Raw genomic sequence first — 23,634 nt, 5'->3', positions numbered from 1 at the left:
TATAAATTGGACTCCTTTGCTTCGGCAGTGGCCTCTTTTGGCCGCAGGGTGTTACAAGCGGTCCATAGGGCGGGGGCCACGCCTCACCAGGCATGAGTGGAGGGGCCATGGGGCTCAGGGGTCTCCCTCCCTAGGGATGTGTAGGCTTTGGTACGTCCCAGCCTGGATACTCCTCCCCCTCACTATGGAGAAAGGGCGTTGGTACTTACCTGATACGCCTCTTCTCATAATGGGGGAGGAGTATCCAGCCCCTCCCTGACAATGTTAAGTTGATAACGTGCTATGTTGACGGTTTTTAAGTTATGTTGTTGTTTGATACAATAAAAGATAATATATGTTTTAAGAAGTCTGGAGCGAATGGTACAATGAGTCAGATAGAGTTCTTTGCCGATAACTGGGTAGCACCCGGTGACCAGTGGGCGTTCCCAAAGAGCTTATCTGACTCAGTCCAATCAGTGAGGGGAGAAGGTTAACCCAGTCTGGATACTCCTCCCCCACTATGAGAAGAGGCGTATCAGGTAAGTACCAACACCCTTTTTCAGTACCATTGGTAACTTTGGAAGTACGACTGGAAGTCCCCAGTGCCTTTGTAACTTTGAATGGTCACTAAACAAACTCTTGTAAATCAAGTACTATCTGTATTTCTCAATCTCCGAGTCTTTTAAGATGTGTAAGCTTCAACTCCCAGAATTCCCCAGGAGGCATCCCTGGCTGGAGAATTCTGACAGCAAGATTGGGGAACACTGATCTTTTGTAACATACAGGTAGTCCTCGACTAATGACCACAATGGAGCCCCACAATTTTGTTGTTAAGTGAGACATTTTTTAAATGCCCCCATTTTGCCATATTTCTTGCTTCAGTTGTTGAGCGAATCACTGCAGTTGACAAGTTAGCAACCTGGTTGTTAAGTGAATCTGGCTTCTCCCCTGAGTTTCCTTGTCAGAAGGTTGGCTTACATGACCTTGGGGCACAGCAATGGTCATAAGTATGAATCAGTCACCAAGCACCTGAATTTTGATCACATGGGGATGCTTACAAAGATGGTAATTGTGGAAAAAAAAACATAAGTCACTTTTTCAGTGCCATTGTCATTTTAAATGGTCGATGAACAAGCTGTTGTAAGTCGAGGACTATGTACTTACTAGATTCCCCAAATCTGGGAAGTTTGAAGCCATTGTTTTACTTAAAAAACAAACTTCATGTCCTTCAAATGCGATGGACCCCCTTCCTTATTATTCCAGTGTCAAGCTAAGACCAGACTGGGGGAAACTGCCGCATTCTACACAAGGAAATACGTTTTCTTTTTGTGTGTGTGTGTGTGTGCAGACAAATCCGGTGTAAAAGCGACACTAAGGAGAGGGGCTAATTTCTGTGCAATAATAGGACAGACAATTCGCAGGAAACCAGATATTGTGCAAACCAATTAGAAATTAGGCTTTCAGGGAGGAAACACTTAAATCGGCTTCCTGATTTATTATGTCAGCGTGGGCTCCACAGCTCCATCATCTCCATTCAAGATACAGATTTACTCCGGCAGCAGTCTTCTTCTCATCCGATCTTTTTTTTTTCTTCCAAAAGAAAAGCCCCTCAAAAAAAATTACCCTTCTACTCTCAAATTTTAACCCCCTTCCAACCGCTCACTTGAAACTTGCCCTCCCGGATGTGCTCGTTCCCCAAACGGTGTATCTGCACCAGAAAAACAAACGCCGACGACTCAGAAGTGGAGAGCGCGCGCGCGCGAGAGAGAGGGTTTGGTCTGGATGGCCTGCGTGGCCTGCGGCGGTCGCCTCCCCCCCCCCCCCCTCCTTCCCCCACCTGTCTTGCGCCCGCCCGCTCTCCGGCTGCCGCAGCCACTTGCCTTAGCCGCAGCAGCAATTCACTTCCCGCGTTGAAGTGACGTGGGCGGTGGGGAGGGCGGGCTTGGAGCGACAGCGGCGCAAGATGGCGGCCACCACGGGCTCGGGTGAGCGGGGACCGGTAGCCCAGGCCAGCTTGGGCCGTGAGAGGAAGGCGCTCTTCGGCGGGGAGGGAGAAGGGGGTTGGCGACTCTGGCCAGGGGGGGCTCGCTTCTCCTGGGAGTGGGGTTCAGAATGTGTCCCTGCGGGCTCCCAACCAGCCGGGCTCGCCGGCTGGGTGTGTCTGGGGCCCGAGGGTCATGCTACCGTATATGGGCTGGAACCCGTCTAGGAGACCGGCAGGGCGCTGGCAAGGAGAGGCATGAAAGTATTTAGTCTTTACCGCCATCTAGTGGCCAGCCGTGTTTTGACAGCCCAGGCTTGGGAGTCGTAGCGAGGGGCGGTGGCCTGCGGGAGTCGGTATCCCGCAGGAAGAGTGGAGTTGGTCGGGGCTGAGGCTAGGGGAGAGTGGGGTGGAGCAGCCTGTTGGTGTAGCAGGGGAGTCCATGCGGGGCCGGAATGGGAGAGGATGAAAGGGAAGAGGGCCTGGTGGTGGAGAGAGTCTAAGGAAATCTCCTTCTGGGAGACTTGACAGCTTCCTTTAGTTGTAGAGCTGGTGGGTTTCAGCTCCCATCATCCCCTGCTGTAGGGGTGATGGAGTTGGAGCTGTCCCGTTTGGATTGCACTAGAAATCAGAAAAAAAGCAGATGGTTGTTAGGCAGGAGATGTAGGTAAACTCGGGCAGCTTTTTGGAACTTCCATGTTTAGAAGCAGTCAGTCTTGAAGGGTGGAGGTGCCAGAGGGCTGTTTGCCTTTTCTGTGCCTTTTGATCATTGAACACTGAATTGTATATATTCTCCACTGCCACTATTTGAATAGCTTTTGGAGTCCAAGTCCTAATTGAATGTAAGAACCTCCGTTTAGGTAGATTTTTAGTAAGATCCTTGTAGGCTCCACTAGTAGGAAGTTACTTTTTATCTTGAGGCTAATACACGTTCCCAACATTATAGAGTCTCAGTTACCCTGAGGTAAAATGGGCAATCAATGAATTTTATGAATGAATAAATCCTGAACTATGTCAAAGATGATTGGGGGAGCTGAAGGCCCTCAAATACTGGATCACTGCTATCATGTCACCCCCTAGTTCATGATAGCAGTGATCCAGTATTTGAGGGGCTGCCATACAGAAGAGTGGGGTCAACCTATTTTCCAAAGCATCAGAAGAACCAATGGATGAAAAGTGAACAAAGGGAGAAGCAACCTAGAACTAAGGATAAATTTCCTGACAGTAAGAACAATCAACTCCAAATGGAACAGCTTGCCGTCAGAATTTTTGAATGCTTCAACACTGGAGGCTTTTAAGAAGGGACTGGACAACAATTTGTCTAAAATGATATGGGGTCTCCTGCCTAAGCAAGGGGTTGGATTAGAAGACCTCCAAGGTCCCTTCCAACTCTCTTATTCTGTTTCTGCAAAAGTGTTTTAGTAAATTGGATTTACAATCCAATGCTTTAGACATGAATTATTAACGTTTATTATTTGTTTGATAGATCTATGGTATTTGAAGAGATGTTTACCGAGAGAACTTTGTAGCTGGATGGGATTTCAACCAGGGTGGATTTGATTTAAATCATGATTTAAATCACTAGTAAAAAGGCCTGATTTAAATCAACTTGATTTAAATCATAATTTTTAAAGAGCAACTGTCATTTCTGTCCTGCAGTCTCTCCTCCTCAGACCCCGCTGTTGACTCACCGACAGTCCCATTCACTTTAATGGGATGGCTGGTGACGTGGCAGTGACACAACAAGGTGAGGGATGTGGCAGGTACCAGGTGAGCGGATGCCCGCTAGCAGGTGCTGCCATGATGGATCTGAAATGACAGCTGCCCTTTAATATTATATTTATAAGCTAATTAGAAGGTTTCACTTCCATTTTTACTGCTTGCTCTTCCTCCTCACACCTGGAGCCTGGTGGTACAAATGCATTTCTCTTCAAACAATCATACAGTTTGTTGTGTACATAGATTTGCAAAACAATGGGATAAAGAAATATTCCTGAACTTTGTTTTATGATTTATCTCATGGTTACTGTGAGATTGTGTGACTGCATCAACGCAGTGCATGTTATCTGAGCTTGCAGAGCTTGGATTCATTGAATGAGTTTACCAAAAATGTAAATATTGTAGATTATACAGCCTCATGGTACATAACTAAGCTCCATTTCATGCTGAATAAACTAAATTATTAATATATCTTAAATAGAAAACTATTTTTAAATAGATTTTTACTCCAAAAGCATTTATTAAAGTAAATTTGATAAAAAAATAATTGATTTAAATTTTAAAAATCTGATTTTTTTAAAAAAAATCATTGGTTTTTATTCATCCTGATTTCATTCTTGGTTGTCTGTGTTCAAGCCAAGTTTTTAGAATACTACTGATGGTTTCAGTTGGTTTTAAGATGACACTACAGTTGCTTGCTGTAGTAATTCAGAGGACAATGTGGAGACTGTTGAGATGTTTCCAGAAAAGATTTCTATTCTACAACTGCTTATTACCATTCTCTGAATTTGATGAATATTCACAAAACCTTATATTCCAATTATAACTTGTGACTTCCCCACAGCTTTTCCTGTCCCTGTTTATTATCAGAGAAAATGTAGAGAAAAAGAAGAAGTAAGCTACCTGACATTTTTTGCATATAACCACATAGTGGGACGGTTCCCAGCTTAATTAAGAAAGGGTTGTCTCTGGGGAAAGTAATTGCTCAGGTGGATAGATACTGCTGGCAACAAATGTGTGTAAAAAAATTTTTCCAATTCAAAATTTTCCAGGAAACCTACAGTACAAAGTTGTAAACGTTATTGCCAGAAGTTGTAATGATGGCTTAAAAAGACTATTAGACAAATAAATGGAGGAAATTGTCCATTATGTCTGGGGAATCAGATTTGGACAGCTCTGATGTAGATCACATGATATTATTAATTGAATAATTCTTGATAGAGTCTCAATGAGTTAATAATGGGTTCAGAAAAGCTGGTGCCAAATAAAATGTTGAAAAACTTGTTCTACGTAGTACTTCATAAGAGTGAGTAACAAAAATGTTTTTTTGGCAAATTAAAAGCTTCCATCCCTGAAATGGAATTTCCTTGTGTTCCATTGAAAAAAATGATCAAAAAGGCTTGGGTGTTGAGATCTTTCTGTGGGGATGATTGTTTCAAATGAGAGAATAAAGGATAAAAACGATATTTCTAAAGCAGACATTTTTCAGTAAAAAAAAAAGCATTCTGTGGCAACCCAGCATTTTTGTCCTGATGTCTATATAAGTGATGATAATGCTAACTTGTTAACTATGCAATCCGTTGAATGGTGGCTCATAAATCCTATTTATTGAGAATTATTTTTCTGAAAGTTCACAAGAACTCCAGCCTAATAAGGGCATCCTTTATTCCTCAATATTAATATAGATAACTGACTTCTATGAGATTAGGCTCGCTGTACTTGTCCATTTAGGTTAAAACTAGGAACTGTTTTTAGTTTATTGTCCCTAGAGTCTAAAGCAGTGATGGTGAACCTATGGCACGCGTGCCACAGGTGGCACGCGTAGCCATTTGTCAGGGCACGCGAGGTGCTGCCCTGTCAGCTGGCCAGCGTGCATGCACGCGCTGGCCAGCTGAGTTCACCTTTTTAAAAGCCATTTTTTGCCCTCCCCAGGCTCCAGAGGCTTTATAGGAGCTTGGGGAAGGTGAAAAGAGCCTCCCCCACCCCCCCTGGAGGCCCTCCGGAGGCTTCAGGGACCATCCGGAGGCTTCCCTGAAGCCTTCGGAACGCTTAAAACCACCCTCCAAGCAAACCGTAAGTGACTTCCGGGTTGCTCGGAGGGTTGTTTTAAGCGCTCCGAAGGCTTCAGGGTCGTTTTAAGCATTGGTCCCTGAAGCCTCCGGAGGGCCTCCGGGGGGTGGGGGAGGTTCTTTTTGCCCTCCCCAGGCTCCTATAAAGCCTCTAAAGCCTGGGGAGGGCGAAAAAAGCATGTAAAAATGGGGGGTGGCGCGCTGTGCGCGCATGCGCACTGGGGGGTCGCACATTGCATTATGGGTGCGGCACGCCCGCACACGACCCCCCTGAGCTCCCCCCACTTGTGGCACCCGAGCCAAAAAAGGTTCGCCATCGCTGGTCTAAAGCATTTATTTACTATCTGATCCAGCTGGAATCCTCTCTTATACAAGAAATGTGGCAAATCACCAAGCTGTAGTTTATCCAGTAGCTTGCCCATGCTGGGGCAGAAGAGGAAGGAAGCATCTTTTAGGGTAGGAATCTGATGTACTGTATCTTTAGAGGAAGAAGCTATTTCATGGTCCTTTGTTTGGAGGAAATGCTCCAAACCATGATAACGGCTTCACGGTACTCCACAAGGGGGCTCCCACTGGTAGAGGGGGAAATCCAACATTAGAAATTAGGTTTGGTCTGGACATTTCCCCCCTATAAATAAATAGCCGGGCAACGCTAGGTTATTGGCTAGTTTTAAATAAAAATCAAAAGATAAGTACATTGCATTTAATGCTGATTTAACCACTTCATTGTCAAAGCACTCTTGGGCCACTTTTTTTCCCCTTGACATGAAGGAAATCAAGAATTGTTGCATCCTGTATTTTAATAGTGGCAATGGGGTGATGCCTGACACCCCATTTAAATGCCCATTTAAAGCATTTGATAAGGTAGATCATAACCTACTACTAGATAAAGTAGAAGAATGTGGGTTAGACAGCATCACCACCAGATGGATTCGTAACTGGCTGACCAACCGCAGTCAACATGCAGTCCTCAATGGAACTGCATCTTCATGGAGGGAGGTATGCAGTGGAGTACCCCAAGGCTCTGTTTTAGGCCCAGTACTCTTCAACATCTTCATCAATTTGGATGAGGGAATAAATGGGGAACTCATCAAATTTGCAGCTGGCAGGAATAGCCAACACTCCAGAAGACAGGCTTAAGATACAGAAGGATCTTGACAAACTTGAACATTGGGCACTATCTAATAAAATGAAATTCAATGGTGAAAAGAGTAAGGTTCTACATTTAATCAAGAAAAATGAAATACACAGGTACAGTATAGGTGGTACCTTGCTCAACAGTAGTAATTGTGAAAGGGATCTTGGAGTCCTAGTGGACAACCATTTAAATATGAGCCAGCAGTATGCAGCAGCTGGCCACACTTGGAATACTGCATTCAGTTTTGGTTGCCACGATGTAAAAAAGATATGGAGACTCTAGAAAGAGTGCAGAGAAAAGCAATGAAGATGATTAGGGGACTGGAGGCTAAAACATATGAAGAATGGTTGCAGGAACTGAGTATATCTAGTTTAATGAAAAGAAGGACTAGGGGAGACATGATAGCATTGTTCCAATATCTCAGGGGTTGCCACAAAGAAGAGGGAGTCAAACTATTCTCCAAAGCACCTGAGTGTAGAACAAGAAGCAATGAGTGGAAACTAATCAAGGAGAGAAGCAACCTAGAACTGAGGAGAAATTTCCTGACAGAACAATTAATCAGTGGAACAGCTTGCCTCCAGAAGTTGTGAATGCCCCAACACTGGAAGTCTTTAAGAAGATGTTGGATAGCCATTTGTCTGAAACGGTATAGGGTTTCCTGCCTAGGCAGGGGGTTGGACTAGAAGATCTCCAAGGTCCCTTCCAACTCTGCTATGGTATTGTATTGCATTGTATGTTTATTATTTGATTGTATTTATAGTGGATTTGTTGAACAATACAGCAAAGACCAATCTGGATATCAGTGAACATTCCTGCTTCCAACTATTGGCTTACCTTGTCCCCAACAACCCAGCCAGAAATTAGCTGTCCATGGTTTGGTTTAAATGTAATATGTCTGATTGAAGCGGACCTACTGATTTGATATAGCTGTCTTTGCATTGCTCCTATCTGATAAGCCATGCTTAGGATGTATGCTATTTCAAAATCATTTTGTTATACTACTGAATGTAATATATTCCTGAACACAACCAAAATGACTGTTCTTTGGTATTTACAATAAAGTACTATTCTTCAGCGTTCACACGAATAGCGTGTTCAAATCCTTCTTTGGCTTGTGCCCTGCTCTGAAGTTGTATTTGCACACTATTTTGATAATCCAAAATCCCACTGACAAAGGACGTAGCATACCATCCTAAACCTGTATGAACTTGTCTAAATGCTAAGATTAGCTATGGAAGCCCTCTGTCATGTGCCTGCCAATTAGATCTGTCAGATGAGTAGGGACAAAAGACAGGATCTGCCATCCCCTGTTACTATTTCTTAATTTGTTCTTAATCTTAGAAGGTTTTATTCCACTGTTTTCTCTGTTACATTTTAATGGACTTTATTTTTATTTGTATCACATTTTTAGTTATTCATATTCTGTACTTTGTAAATTGAGAATATTTGAGAATACCTTTCAAAAAAGTATAACATATTGTAATTATAATAAAGTTACATGGTCAGATAGCTATTTATTACATTTGCATCTTACTTCTTTTCCTGGATTTAATTCCTTCTCTCTTTATAATTCTTGCAAGGTAAGTTGAAATACTGTTAATGGCCAAAGATATGTTGTTTCTTTAATTCTGATCCAGTATTTTAACCACTGTATCACACTGTGTCTTAGGTATCCCTGTCTGAGCAAATAATTCTGTTCAACAAAAATATATACCAGCAATAGCACCATTTTTGAATGAGGAAATGAAAACCCTTAAGTTAACTCATAATACTATAGATGTTAACATCAACATTCATTTTAGCTGTTTGCAGGTAGTTTCATTGTTCTGGTCAAATGTCCTGCTTGGAGGTTGTATTTTGGAAATGTCTTCTTACAAATCTACTGTTTCAGCAGCTACATTTGAATCACTGATATCTTTATTTTCGACCTTTGTACCAGCATGTTGAACTTTGTCCTTGACACAACAACTTTGCAGTACTGGCCTAAAACTATAAGATGTGGCAGTGCACTATAGCAGTGGCTTATACACTAACTTGGATATTGATCTGTGATGCAGAAAGAGTGAAGCTTGGCTTGTTTCATAAAATATTCTGACATGGGAATTCTAGCCCTTCCATCTTGTGAAGTGTTGATTGATTGATTGATTATGTGCCATCAAGTGGGGATCAACTCTTAGGAATACATAGATAGATTTTCTTCATGACAATCTCTCCCTTGATCTGTTACTCTACTGCTTCCACCTGCTCATCCATTGCCAGTGTAACTCAGTCCACCTACCTTATTGCTGGTCTCTTCTTCCTTCTTTTTCATTCCACTTTTTCCAGCATTTGAGGCTTCTCTAGAGAGCTACGCCTTTAGATAATGGATCATTTTATCCTGGTCATTTGCGCCTTGAGTGGGAACTCGGTTCATTTGTTTGATGATCCATTGGGTTTTGTTTCTTTTTGGTTTCTTTTTGGGTTTTTTGGCTGTCCATAGTCTTCTCAGGAATTTTCTTCAACACCAAAGCATCAGAATTCTTCATATCTTCTTCAAAGCTAACGTTCACTTCCGCCAATTATCACAGGAAACACCATGGCTTGCACGATTCTGACCTCTTTAGATATAGACATCGTAGAATCTGAATATCTTTTCCAAGGTCTTCATGGCTGCTCTAGCAAGTGCTGGCCTGCAATGTATTGCTTGACTGCTTTTTCCTTTACTATTGATGGTTGATCATAAAAGGCAAAAACTATCCAGTGTTTCACATCTTCATTGCCAATTCTAAAGCTGGTTGTTCTACCTGTTGTCATTACTTCAGTCTTCTTTATAATTAATATCTTAGTCACATTTATTCACTGGGGTCCTTGACTTTCATGCCTGTGATGGCAAACCTATGGCACGAGTGCCACAGGTGACACGCAGAGCCCTCTCTGCGGGCATGCCAGCCAACATCCGAGTCCAGCTCCACTGTGGAAGCACACACACACACACACGCCGGCCAGCTGGTCTTCAGGTCTCTGCCGTGCATATGCGGGTGGCGGGGTGCATGTGGGTGATGCAAGAGTGCATAGACAGGGCGCATGTGCGGGGCCGCTCGCATTGCATTTTGGGGGTTCGCGTGCATGCATTCTCTCCTCCCCCCATGTCCTGTTTTGGGCCTGGAAAGCCTGCACCAACATGGTAGCCAAAAATGGGCAAGGGGGGCATGTGCACATGCACGGGGGTAGGTGAATGCATGGGGGGTGCTCGCACTGCAGTTTGCAATTATGAGTGCGCACTTTGGGCACTCGGCACCAAAAAGGTTATCCATCCCTGCCCTATGCATTTTCAGGTATCAGAGTAGTGCAGATTATTGGTATTTATTCCTTCCATTTAAAAACACTACAAGCAGTCCTAAAGTTACAACCATTCATTTAGTGACTGTTTGGAAATTAGAGTGGCATTGAAAAAAGTGACTTACAACAGATCAGTGTTTCTCAACCTTAGCAGTTTTCAGAATTCCTAAAATTTCTGGGATTCTGGGAGTCGAAGTGTGTACATCTGAAAGTTGCTAAGGTTGAGAAACACGGCAATAGATCCTTATACTTAGGACTGTTGCAGAATTCCCCCAGTGTCACGTGATCAGCGTTCAGGCACTTGGCAACCAGCATGCATTTGTGACAGTTGCAGCTTCCCAGGGTCATGTGATCTCCATTTGCCACCTTCCTTGCCAGCTTCAACAAACCAAGTAAATGGTGGAAGCTGGATTCACTGAACAATGTTGGCTTTCTTCTTTCTTCTTTAACTTAACTGGAACTAGCACATGTCAGGTTAATGATCTGTTCCACAGTCAGCGCTTAGCTAATGTCTTTGATGCTATAGATGAACTCCTTTAGTAATAGTAGTTTTTAAAGAAGAGATTGGCCAACCGTTTGTCTGAAATGAGTTCCTGCCTGAGCAAGGGGTTGGACTAAAAGACCTCTAAGGTCCCTTCCAACTGTTATTCTGTTCTACTCTACTCTACTCTGTTTGATTTCTCTGTATTCCACTGGTGGTGTCCATGCATGGATACATCAGTTTGGTTGTTGACGACAGTGTTAGTTATGAGAAAAATAACTCGAGTTATGAAATTAAGAAATTATTCTGCTTCATTTCAGGTTGCTAAGCCAATTCAATACACCTATAATTATTTCAGCTGCTGATTTGCAGTTTCAAGTTGACTGGAACAATAAGGCAAATTATTAATACACGTGGCCCTTGTTTAGCTACAACCGGGACCAGTAACTGAGCAGTCACTAGGTGGAACAGTGCTTATGATCTTACTTCAGCTTCCCTTTACTGACTTGTGAAGGTGGTGAATGCCAAGCTTGGTCACATGGTTATTTCACATCCCCATTGTAACTGCAGTCACTATCCAAAGCAATTGTTAAACAAGGATTATCTCCTGTTCCATTTAAGAATTGCTTTAAGAGTCTATATTAAGAGGAGCTATAGACACCATTACCAACAGTGTTCAAAGAAACATCTATTTTGCCATGTCAGCCACTGGACATAAAAATAGCACGGGTAGAGAGTTGTAGAGCACATATGCCTGCTAATTTCTCTGGTATTAAAAACATATTAAAAACATAGAAAACTGATTGCGGGGGTGGGTTGGAAACCTAATGGTCCACAAGCCTTTTAAAATTTCTTTTTAATTTATTATTTTCATATTTTATTTCATTTTTTTTTTAATGTCGGATGATATTTTTGCGCACATTTTTTTTTTCTTACAAAATGTTTTTGTGAAGGTGAAAATAGGGAGCCATTCTCTCCAGGGTTTCTCCCCCCCCCCCCCATAAATGATTTCTACAATGATGTGGATACTTACTTATTCTACTTGCAGGTAGAAAATAAATAATAATGAGCAGGCTTATAGATTTAGAGTTAATTGCCACAAGTTAATTATGGGTTTCTGACAATCACTCAGATTAAGATGCGGGTGCTCCATTGTCATAATTTCATTGTCATAATTTCATTTTGTTTTACTTTAGTTTAGCTTTCCCTCCTTTCTGGCTTATACAAAGATTAGGGCAGGTGTAATGTAAAGTCCCTTTTTGTTTCTTTTTTCTATCTCTGTTGGAACAGCAAATGTCAATCATTGTAGTAGCAATAGATCTATGGTCAAATCACTGACATTTTTCAGCTGATTTGTTTACTTGAAACCACATAGTAAAGTATAGCTGATGCAGGGTTAGTAAAGAACATAATTTAGAATCACTTCATACAGTCCCCGGAGAACTCTGCTAGACTACTGCTTTCTTATGCGTGGATTTTATGCTAATTTTAGATGAGAGGTGCACTATAGATCAAACCATTACATAACAGTGAGAAAACAATTATGCATATCTATTTGGAAATAAATACCATTAAGGTTAAAAAGAGTTTGCAAAGATATCCAGAGTAATGGACTCCCCTATTTATTGGCTGAGTAAACCCAACAGAACTGAATGGCAATTATTTCAGTTTGTGATATTCACCAGTTTGTGCTGGACATGTATTGTATATACTGCAATGATAACTCAGTTTCATATATTTTCATGTCTCAGTGTTCTCTATTTAGATTTAAATTGTGGTATAGTTATAAAAAATATCCAAGTCTTCTTAAGAATTGGTAAGAGAACGGATTTATGGAACAAAAATATATTGATTGATCATTGCTATCAACAGGAAGAAATGCACATTCTAAATTGTTCTATAATATTGTGAAAGTTGGAGGGGGAGAGAAAAATATATTCAGGATTAATGGAAGATGTAATTATAATATTAAGAATACTTGATGATTTGGTTTGGTCCATATTTGGAAATGAGAACCTGATGTGTATCTTCTAAATTAATTATACAAATTAGATTTCTTCCAGTTTTCCATTTCTCTGAATATGACAATGGCAATTAGAAGTCCAAAAATGAACATTTGGTGATAAAATAGACAGGACATATTTTGTCATGTTTGTAAATTTGTATTTTATGAAAATATTACAAATGTTATAGGTTTTTTTTTAATGTAGATTATGGAAGTAGATTGAGTGGTTTTCAAAATCAGCAGATGCTAAATCAGTAGATGCCAAAAATATTGTAGTACATTTTTCATTTAAATTATGTTTTTATTATACATAATATTTGTAATATTTGGCTATTACTTTCAATATGCCATGTATTGATCACATAAAACTGATTAGTATTTGTCAAGTTGATTTGTTCATGATGTCTTTGGCTGGAAACGTTTAGTGCATGATCAGTAAGGCTGAGTATTGTTTGGGTTGCAAAGGCAAAAAATGCTTGAGAGCACACTGTGACACTCCTTTTGCACCTGTCCATAAATTACAGTCAGCAGCCAAAAAAGTCAATTGTAAATTGCATTAACAGAGAGATACAATCAAGATCAAGTGTGGTACTAATACCACTCTATAAAACCTTAGTAAGACCACACCTAGAGTACTGCATCCAGTTTTGGTTACCACACTATTAAAAAGATGTGGAGACTCTAGAAAGAGTGCAGAGAAGAGCAACCAGTATGATTAGGGGACTGGAGACTAAAACATATGAAGAACCGTTGCAGGATCTGGGCATGGCTAGTTTAGTGAAGAGAAAGATCAGGGGAGACATGATAGCAGTGTTCCAATATTTGAGGGGCTGCCACAGAGAGGAAGGGATCAATCTATTTTCCAAAGCACCTGAAGGCCAGACAAGGAATAACTGATCAAGGAGAGATTCAACCTGGAATGAAGGAGAAATTTCCTGACAGAACAATCAACCAATGGAACAGCTTGCCTTCAGAAGTTGTGGGAGCTTCATCACTGCAGGATTTCAAGAAGAGATTGGATTGCTTGGGTGGGGGGTTGGACTAGATGACCTATAAGGTCCTTTCCAACTCCATTAATCTGTAAGTAGTTAAAGCAGCCATGCCTTTTCCAGGGACCAACATAGCTCTCTCCAAAGCTGCTGTATGATTGCAGGCTGAGAAAACCACATATAGTATAGGGAGCTTCATGCCTTGGCACATTCTGAAAGGTTTTTTTTTTACCTTTTGTATCTGAAGCGCTACATGGCCCTATTAATCAGCATTTTACTGCTCTTAATTGATTGTATCAGTACCATCATTAATTCCACTACTTGATATGGTCCTTTAGAAAGTGGAACTGGGCCAAAATTTAAATACAGTTTGAGGTTCTGTTGATAGAATTGCTAGGTAACTTCCTATTCAAATTCAGACCTACTTAGCTTCAACTAGGTTCTTGCATCAGGTGCCCTCAGACATGCAAGCAAGGAAGCTAAACTAAATGATAAGCATTTTCTGGCATCTTAGTCTCCATTTGAATACTTGCTAAGGAAGAAGACTGCACAATAAGGATGGCCAAAACTATAGATCCCAGATCACCTATTTGTAGCTTTGAAAGGCTGGGAGTCATTGCTTTGTTTTAAAAGCTTTGCTCTGTCTGAGAAATAATGGAGGAAAATTTAGAACCACAGGGAGTATTCGGTGCCCACCAGATTTTATTCTGCTCTAATTTAGTGCTTTTAAAAAAGCCTAGCTTGAATTAAACTGAATGAGAAATTTGCCTCTTCAACTTGGAAACCAAGGCAGAAATATGATTTGTGTTGACTAGCATTGGAAAACTGTTGAAGCCCATCACTCTTTTACCGAAGAGTGACATTTGCAAGCCCAGACCTTTCTTTCTTAAGTGACAAATCTCCCTCAGTTTTGAGGGGGTAAATGTACAAGCATTAGAGCTAGGTTTCTTTAAATTCTTACTTTAATGGAAGTGCTTATAATTTTATTTATTTTTGGAAGAAATTAACTTTACTGGAAAGCATAATTGTTTTTATGATGACAAAACACTGTCAAATTTCAGGTGAATAGATGGAGAGGGGTTTTGTGCAAAAGGAATGTTTGTAACTTTGGTGTAGTTTAAAGAAAAATCATTGTTTCCGAACCCTTATTTCTTGGGCAGTGTCTCTGAAAACTATAGGAATATGTAAAATTCTCTTCATAGAAAATAATGCGGAGATGCATTTCTGCCTTTCAAAGGGCAATGCATTTTCACTAGAGAAAAATGTTTTGATATAGGACAGGATGTATCTGGGAATTCTGGAGCCTATAATGAGCCCCTGGCCTTATTTTTGGGGAGGTCTTATTATTTTTGAGATGCAGGAGGCCCCTTAACCTTGGCCCGTGGTGCTCTTTTTGCGGCCGCCACTAAGAGAAGGGCACGGTCACTAGGATTTGCAGGAGCAGTCTCCACAAGGCCATTCCACATGGATGGATGGTTCAGAACTGAAGGCCATATCATAGAACCGTAGATCTCTTCTTTGTCGGACCTGGAGCAAAAGCCACCTCTTATCCTTTAAAAGCAACAGAAAGTCAGATCTGCTAAGAACATGACTGCACATGAAAAGTGACAAACCCAAAATTGAGTTAGAAGACATACTGGATCCTTGAAAATAACCAGAGAAAATGGCCTGCCTCAACATTAAAAAGAGCTATTATGCTGCCCAAGGGCTGAACGGATCTTGAAGTTGACTTGCAGAAGATTTATGTGTGTATTAATGCTTTAATGGAACAGATTAATAGGAACAGAATATAACTTGGCAAGATTGTTATTTCAACAAAAAGGTGCAAGTTTACATTTTAGTAGTGTCATGGCTGTTTGAGTTATAGGCCTAGCTACAACATTAAAAGCCTACAAAGCAGTTAAGCATTTAATATTTATTTGCTCACTGTCCAAAGTTGGACTAAAAGATTATTCTGCTCTACTAACCAATATAAATGTTAAGTTGGCAATAAAATTCAAACTGTTTGATCCTTTGGGTATTTCTTTGCCAAGGTTTGCTGATCTAAATAAACATTTTCAATTTTATACCATGTTTCCCCGAAAATAAGACAGGGTCTTATTTTCTTTTTACACACAAACTATGGCTTGGGCCTTGTTATGAGGGGAGGGTTTATTGTTTTGGGGTTGCCGGGCGGCTGCTCTCTTCCAAGCAGGTTCCCAAAGAGCTGGGCACAGCCTCATGGGTGGATGGCTGTGTTGCGCTGTCGCAGCAGCACAACACAGCAGCCATGAAACGACTACACTCATGAGCAGCCACCCAGCAAAGCCCCTTTCCAGCCGGGCACAGCACCATTCACTGACCTAGGGGTATGGGCAAGCCGCGTGAGCACCTGTTCGCCGCCTCCCGGCTCCCGCAGCTTGGCGCCTTCGAAATGGCAGTGAATGGTGCTCTGCACAGTTGGAGGGGGGGTTGTGCGAGCAGCTGTTCCACTCTCGCTCACGCATCTGGCAGCCTCACGATGCCCTGGCCCAGCTCTCTCCACAGAGCCAGGGCACCGCCGGTGCCGTCGCCATAGCATGGCTCTTTCTGCAGCTTCCAAACCGAGTCTTCCAGCAGTGGCCGCTCTGGATGCACGCTCTATGGTTGTGGGCCAGCTGCCAGCAGAGTGTATAACAATAGAGTGTACCTCCAGAGCGGCCACTTTTAGAAATGACTCTTCTTAACTAACTGCATCTATAAATGCAGTCGCTAGATAAGATGTAGGAAATGTTTTTGTCAAGAGCTGTCATTCAAATGTACTTCATTACAGTCAATGAAATGCAAGTTTTAAAAATATACAAAAGCAATGACCAAATACAGGTGGTCCTCGACTTACAACAGTTCGTTTAGAGACCATTCAAAGTTACAGCAGCACTGGAAAAAATGACTTATGACTATTTTTTACACTCACGACCGTTGTAGTATACTTATGATTTACATTTGGATGCTTGACAACTGGTTCATATTTACGATGGTTCCAGTGTCCCAGGGTCATTCGTGTTGCTACATTCTGATGGGCAAAGTCAGTGGGGAACCCAGATTCACTTAACAACCATGTTACTTATTTAACAACTGCAGCGATTCACTTAACCAATGTGGCAATAAAAGTCATACAATGGGACAAAACTCAACAAATTTCTCACTTAGCAACATAAATTCTGGACTCAATTGTGGCCCTAAGTCGAGAATCATCTGTACCAGAAAGCAGTCTGTAACACTAATATAAAATCTAAAAAAATTACCTGGAGGAAGGAAAAAAATTAAACAAGTTGCAATAAAATGTTCTCATTATAATACAATACAATACAATAGCAGAGTTGGGAGGGACCTTGGAGGTCTTCTAGTCCAACCCCCTGCCTAGGCAGGAAACCCTATACCGTTTCAGACAAATGGCTATCCAACATCTTCTTAAAGACTTCCAGTGTTGGGGCATTCATAATTTCTGGAGGCAAGCTTTTCCCTATTTAATAGCAATAAAAAGGATTAATTAAAAGAGGCAGTTTTGTGTGCTGGTCTAGGTGCTGGCCTAGAAACCGGGTGACTGTGAGTTCTAGTCCCGCTTTAGGCATGAAAGTTGGCTGGGTTACTTGGGCTAGTCACTCGCTCTCAGGCCATGACATCAGGCTTGTGCTACAAGCCGCTCGATCAATTCCTGTCATAACCAATGGATCAATACTGGGTTGATGTGAAAAAAACCACAGCCTGCACTTACCGGAAAAGGCTAGGAAAAAAAACAAATCCTACTATTAATTAACATAAAATAGAAATGGGATAAAATAAAAAAGAATAAAATGAAAGCAAAAAGAAAGTTCATACTGTCATCACTCCAAAATTAGGACATTTTATGCTTTTTTATGGAAATCACTGCAGGTAAATACTTAACATCTTGGCTTCTGATCCCACAGACCTCTCCTGACCCTCAAAACAGATTCAGTTTTTGTTAGGAGGAGATAAAGATATGTCTGCATGTAAATTGACATAGAAAGCAGCAGAAAAATACATGTGATAAGAGCTGAAGTTCATTCTGACCACAAGGACACCATCTCTCAGTAAATTGGGTTCTATTACTAGTTCTAGTTCTGCTGAAGGAAAGGCATCAAAGTGTGCTGAACAAACAAGGTTGCATATGTAGTTTGTGGGTGTAGAAGGTTTCCTGAATGGAATCCACTGGTGAAAGTTGGCTATTTATTAGATTTTTATCCTACCTTTATTGCTTTATAAGTAACTCAAAGCAGTGAACGTATTTAATACTGCTTCATCCTCCTATTTTCCTCACACCAACAATCCTATGTAGGAGGTGAGGCTAAGAGAGAATGATTGGTCCAAGGTCACCCAGCCGGCTTTTATGGCTGATGCAGGACAACTATAAGTCACAGTCTCCTGGTTTCTAGACCAGCGCCTTAATGGCTACACCAAACCCAAATCCATTGGATTCATCAGATTGTGGCTTTAGCATTGTCTAAACCTAGGGCAGGGGTCAGCAAACTTAAACACTCAAAGAGTCACGAAGGCCCTAATCGGAAGCCCCCATTCAATTCTGGAACAGACCAGAAGTCCGGTTCCCCCACTGTAGAGTCTCCTCCTAGCACGGTGTCCTTTTTCCTCTGCAAACTGGAAGTCTGGTTCCCCCCCACCATAGAATCTCCTAGCACGGTGTCCTTTTTCCTCTACCTGTCCTAACTGAAAGCCCTATCAATTGTGGATCCAACCAGAAACCCACCCCTTGCCATGGAGTCTCCTCTCGTCGCGTTGTGCTTTCCCCGCCCCCCAACCGGAAGCTCCTCTCAAAATTGTGGCCCCAACCAGCAACAGGGAGCCACAACAGAGGGATGAAAGAGCCACATGTAGCTCCAGAGCCGCAGGTTGCTGAGCCCTGACCTAGGGGCAGGAGACAGGTCATTTTGACGCAGATCAGCTGAGATTTTTCCTCTCCACTTTGATGAGAGACCATCAGGGAGAGTTAACAGAACCAGTGAGCCACTGGAAAACAGGAGTAAATTAGCCTGGCTTACAAATGTGTACTGATGCCTTTGTTGGAATCATATCACTTTCCATGCAGTGTAAAGCATTGAACACAGCTCGGGATGGGGAACAGCACTAGGAAAAAATACCGTTTTTTTCAGAGTATAAAACGGTCCGAAGTATAAGATGCACCTAGATTTGGGGAGGAAAACAAGGGGAAAATATCTGCCTCTGCCTCTCAGCAATTTGCCTCCTTGCAACAAACAGTACAGACAATATGCACTGTTTGTAGTGTTATATTTCAGACTATACTTGTACAGATGCTATTAAAATTGATGTGCTTTCTGGAAGTATAGTTATTCTCTGCTATTTAAAAGAATAGCACTTTTTAAAACAATAGCACTGGGCCTCTTCAGATCAAGCATCTGAATGAAAAGCTTCTTCATTTTGTTAAGTTGTCTAGAATAATAATAAAGCAGTCTTTAAAAAATAAGTCTAATAATTTGAACATTCTATAGGCATTTATAGTTGTTGACTTACTTCCTTGCAGCAAACAGCCTGATTAGCCCAAGAAAAAAAAATCTTCCTCCCAGCAATTTGCCACAACAGCAAGTTTCACTTTCAATTTCTCCCGATCATCAGCTGTTACAGGCTTCAGGGATTGCTATAGCTTATTGAAGCCTCCGCATGCACCCATTGGCTGCAAAGAGGTAAATTGCTGGGAGGCAGAGGTCAAAGGGTTGCGGCTGGTGGGGCTACATTCAGTGTATAAGACTCACCCAAATTTTCACCCTCTTTTAGGGGGGGGGGGGGAAAGGTGCCTCTTCTCCTTTGAAAAATATGGTAAATAAGTCGAACAGCATCTAAGGCTTTCAGATTATCACTGTGTGTTATACAGCATTTGCAATATAGTTTTAGCTTTAAATAGCTTGATGGCAGCAAATAAACATCTGCCACCTTTGGAATGAAAAGAGAATGGCCTTGGCAATGTTGTTAGCTATGAGGAATGCTTGCACTGTTGTTAACTCTGGCTGGCAAAAATGGTTCTAATTTGTTCCCCCCAAGCTCCAGAGCTCAAAAAATTATGCCAAGGTATTTAAAAGCTGTGAATTATTCAAGAAAAAGTGTTCCTGGGGATGAGTTATGTAGCTATAGCTATAGTTATGTAGCAAGTAGGTTTTCTCACTCACTCTGTTATCCCTCCATTTCTCTTTTTCATCTTTCTCTCTGTCTAGTGAACTATTAAAATGAATTCAGGTAAATTCTGAAGTAGTCACTTGTAGAGATATTTTGAAAGGTCTGCTTGTATCTACACTAAGGATCCTAAATTCATACTAGATAAACTAGAATAAAATTAGAGGGGCTATACAGCTCGGTAGTACAGCACTTATTTTGCATGCAAAAGGCTGATCTTCCTATGGCAATTCAGATAGCCAAAGAGTAGAATCACCGTTGAGAGGGATTTCCACCAGATGAAACAATAGTATAAAAATATATTCCTGTTGCTAAATCAATGCTAGTTTAATATATTTGGGCCTCCTGGATATCTTTATTGTGAGGATCTTGAGTTCTGGATAATAATAAACCAGCCAGATGTTGTTAGGAGAGAAACCAGCACACTTGGCAGTCTTCAAGAATATATTCAAGAATGTTAGCAATTTGTGTTGCTTATGAAAGCCTTAAGTTCCAATTCAAGGAACTGGAATTTAGTCATGTGTATTTTTTCCTATATTAATATAATTCATAGTGTGGTAGTGGTGGAGAAAATAGGAGGAAAATATTCAGAAGACATAAAAAAAGACCCTCAAAATAGTTTTGCCAAGTCTCTGAAAAGTTATGGTGCCTCAATAGTTTTGTCACTTCATAAGTACCCCCACTCCCCCATGTTTCACCTTCCTCCAGTAGTTTGCCACATCTGGACGCTCATAGGTTCTACATCCTCACTTTATACATCATTGATCTTCCTATTTTTTAAGCTTGCGCATCGCTCAGGAACCATTCACTAATGAGCAATGCTCATGCAGGGATGGCTTAAAGTCAATGCAATCATAAAATTATATCATTTTTTAAAAGCAGTAAAATTTAATGCGGCATGCATTAAAATAAGAAATAGATGTTACCAGAAGAAGCCACTTACCTGAGAACAAGAATGACAGCTAAATGGAATCTGAGGCCTGCTTAGAAGAGTCTAAATTTTAGCCCAAATGGCTGCAATAAGATCTCAGTGTCTTTGAGAGATATTAGGACAGTTCAAGATGGTTTTTTTTTTTGGGGGGGGGGTGTTGATTAAAACGTATTTTGAAAGATGGCTTCAAGTTAAATATCTATTTTAGTCAATTCCAGAATCATGCTTAATTTTTAGTTTTAATGCAAGATTTTACTTGAAAGTGTCATTTCTTTGGGATTTAAGTGCAGAGAAATGAAACTTGCTGGAGTGGAAGGTGGAAGAGTTAGAAAGAGTGGTAATTGAATAGAATCAAAGGTGGGAGAGAAGCTTTATAAACGAGGAGAATGTGAAATTGGAGAGGTGGTGGGTTGTGTGAAATTTTCCACAGATGATGCTGGTATTGGTTTTGACTGGCCTGCCAGAAACTTATTGCAAATGAACTATATACCCTTTAACAGCAATATGTGCACTGGTGGAGAGGATGGGGTCAGCATCATACATAGTCACTGGAGGAAAAAAAGAGGCATCTTAGCCATTTCTGATAGCAGTTTTGCAATAAATAGCAGCTGAGCCAGAATTCTGGATTATAGGAGTTTGTTTCTGGGCCTCTGGCAACGGCTACAGTAAGTGAGAAAAACAACAGCAGATTCGGAGTTAAAAGCAATTTGAATAGCTCCCAAGCAACTAATGCTAAGGCTTTCTACCCTGTTTCCCTGAAAATAAGACCTCCCCGGATAATATGCCCAATCTGGCTTTTGAGTGCATGCACTAAAATAAGCCCTCCCCAAAAATAAGCCCTCCCCAAATATATTGCAATGCAGCAGCCATCAGGTGACAATGCTCACTGCCTCCTGCACCTCAAAAATAATAAGACTTCCCCAAAAATAAGGCCAAGCGCTTATTTGGGGTGGGGGAATCAAAAGAAAATAAGACCATGTCTTATTTTAGGGAAAACACGGTACTCAAATTGAAATTGCTAATCATTACCTTTAAACAGCGGTATGCTTCAACCGGTCTAACAAGCGGTTCGCTCACTGCGCGCTCACGCATATACGGCAAACGGGCACTTCACGCATGCGCAGTGGGTTTAAACAAACTTCCCTTCTACTGCAGCCCCGGTGAGTAAAACACTCGGCCGCGCATATCAGCTGGGGGGGAAAAAGGGACATATATGTCAGCATAGCGGAGGGGCGGGCATGTGGCCCAGTTCACTCTCAGCTGATCTTCGGAGCAACAGTACACCCAAACCAATCCGAACTGGTAAAATCCCACCCATGCTAAAATCCTAAACCACACAGCATTGGAATGCTTGCCAGGATTGAACCTGCACTTTTGTCTTCAAAAGAGGGTGTGTTGAAAGTCCCCGTCCCACCCTTCATGAGGTTCATGGGTATGAGCTACCCAACAGAACGTCTTTCAGACAATTTTGGCTCCTTGCAACTTCTTTCTCCTGGATATCCGTATGTGCAAACTCTGCCTTGCTAACTATTCCATCAGTAGTCCCAAAGGTGCTTTTTCAAGAGGCAACTGGACTTTCTGGTTTTTCTTTGAAGACCTTTTGTTTCTCATCCAAGAAGCTTCTTCAGTTCTATTCGATCAGTAGTTCAAGTCTGTATTGTTTCAGCAAATCCTTGGTCCCTAATGGTCCTAACTGCAGGTATTTCTGTACGTAAAATGAATGGGATGAAGCATTGCATTTAAATAGATATGGACTTCTCAGTATAATATATGTGAAATACTAGCTGCAGTTCCCAAAGACTTGCTCCAGTTTAAACTCATTAATCTTAGGTTACGGTTGTTGATGCTGGTGTTACCAAGGGACAAAATAATGTTTATTAAGTTCTTGTTTTTCTAGAAAGGGGAGCAGATGGTACTTCAAGTGTAATTGGAAACAAACTATGTTTAGCAATAGTATATCGACTTTATGGTTGACAAATGCTTAATTTTGTTTATGCCTGTGAATGAATGCTTTAGAGAGAAAAAAATAGTCAAATACAATTAAAGCCCCCAACCTATCTATCTATCTATCTATCTATCTATCTATCTATCTATCTATCTATCTATCTATCTATCTATCTATCTATCTATCTATCTATTCCTTCAGCCAAGATCAATTCCTGGGGTTTCTATGGCCATATCAATGTACTTTTCTTAGCAATAATATAGAATGGTTATCACTTGTTCTGTTTTAACTGAAGGAGGAATCCAGCAGGTTTATTTGGGGAGTGGGGATTCTCTCTGAGGATTTTTCTTCCCTGTTCCATTAGACTTACGAAATAAGCAGCTTAAATGCTTATTAGATATGCATTCCTACATAATGTTGGTGATAACTTTTAAGGGTCATTCATATCCAATATGTCATATCCAAAACAGCATTTCCCATTTGGTGCTTTTTAAATATCTTGCCACAGTTTCCCAATTCTGGCCAATGCAGCCCTTGTTATGCCACCATCTGGAAATACATGCATACCTACATATCCGTGAGGATGAACCTGTGGCACACAGAGCCCAGCTCAGCTCCACCGCACATGCACACCACCTCCCACTGGCCAGCTGGTTTTTGGGTCTCATGCATGCGCATGGGGCATGTGGGAGACATGTGCATGCGTGGGGGAGGGTCACATGCACATGCATGGCGGTAAGGCACAAGGGGGGCATGCACATGCACAGGGGCAGGTGCATGCATGGGGACCTCATGTGCATTGCATTATGGGTGCGCACTTTCAGCATGCAGTGACAAAAGGTTGGTCATCACTGATATATATACACATACATACATACATCATATATACATACATACATACA

General features: G+C 41.3%; 1 protein-coding gene across 1 annotated transcript in view; it reads left to right on the top strand.

Moving 5' to 3' along the window:
* Nucleotides 1–1,809: 1,809 nt before the first annotated feature.
* Nucleotides 1,810–23,634, top strand: part of LOC309389554 (ubiquitin-conjugating enzyme E2 variant 1) — a 31,460-nt gene continuing 9,635 nt past the window's right edge. Inside the window, exon 1 of the mRNA XM_081948088.1 lies at nucleotides 1,810–1,964. Coding sequence (XP_081804214.1) covers nucleotides 1,943–1,964 — 22 coding nt within the window. The 5' untranslated portion in view covers nucleotides 1,810–1,942. The remainder of the gene's footprint in view (nucleotides 1,965–23,634) is intronic.

Source organism: Natrix helvetica (genome assembly GCF_964273705.1).
Source record: "Natrix helvetica genome assembly, chromosome: 3".
In the NCBI taxonomy this organism is placed as follows: domain Eukaryota; kingdom Metazoa; phylum Chordata; class Lepidosauria; order Squamata; family Natricidae; genus Natrix; species Natrix helvetica.
Note: the sequence above shows the minus strand (reverse complement) of the source record. Positions and strands in the feature narration are given on the sequence as shown.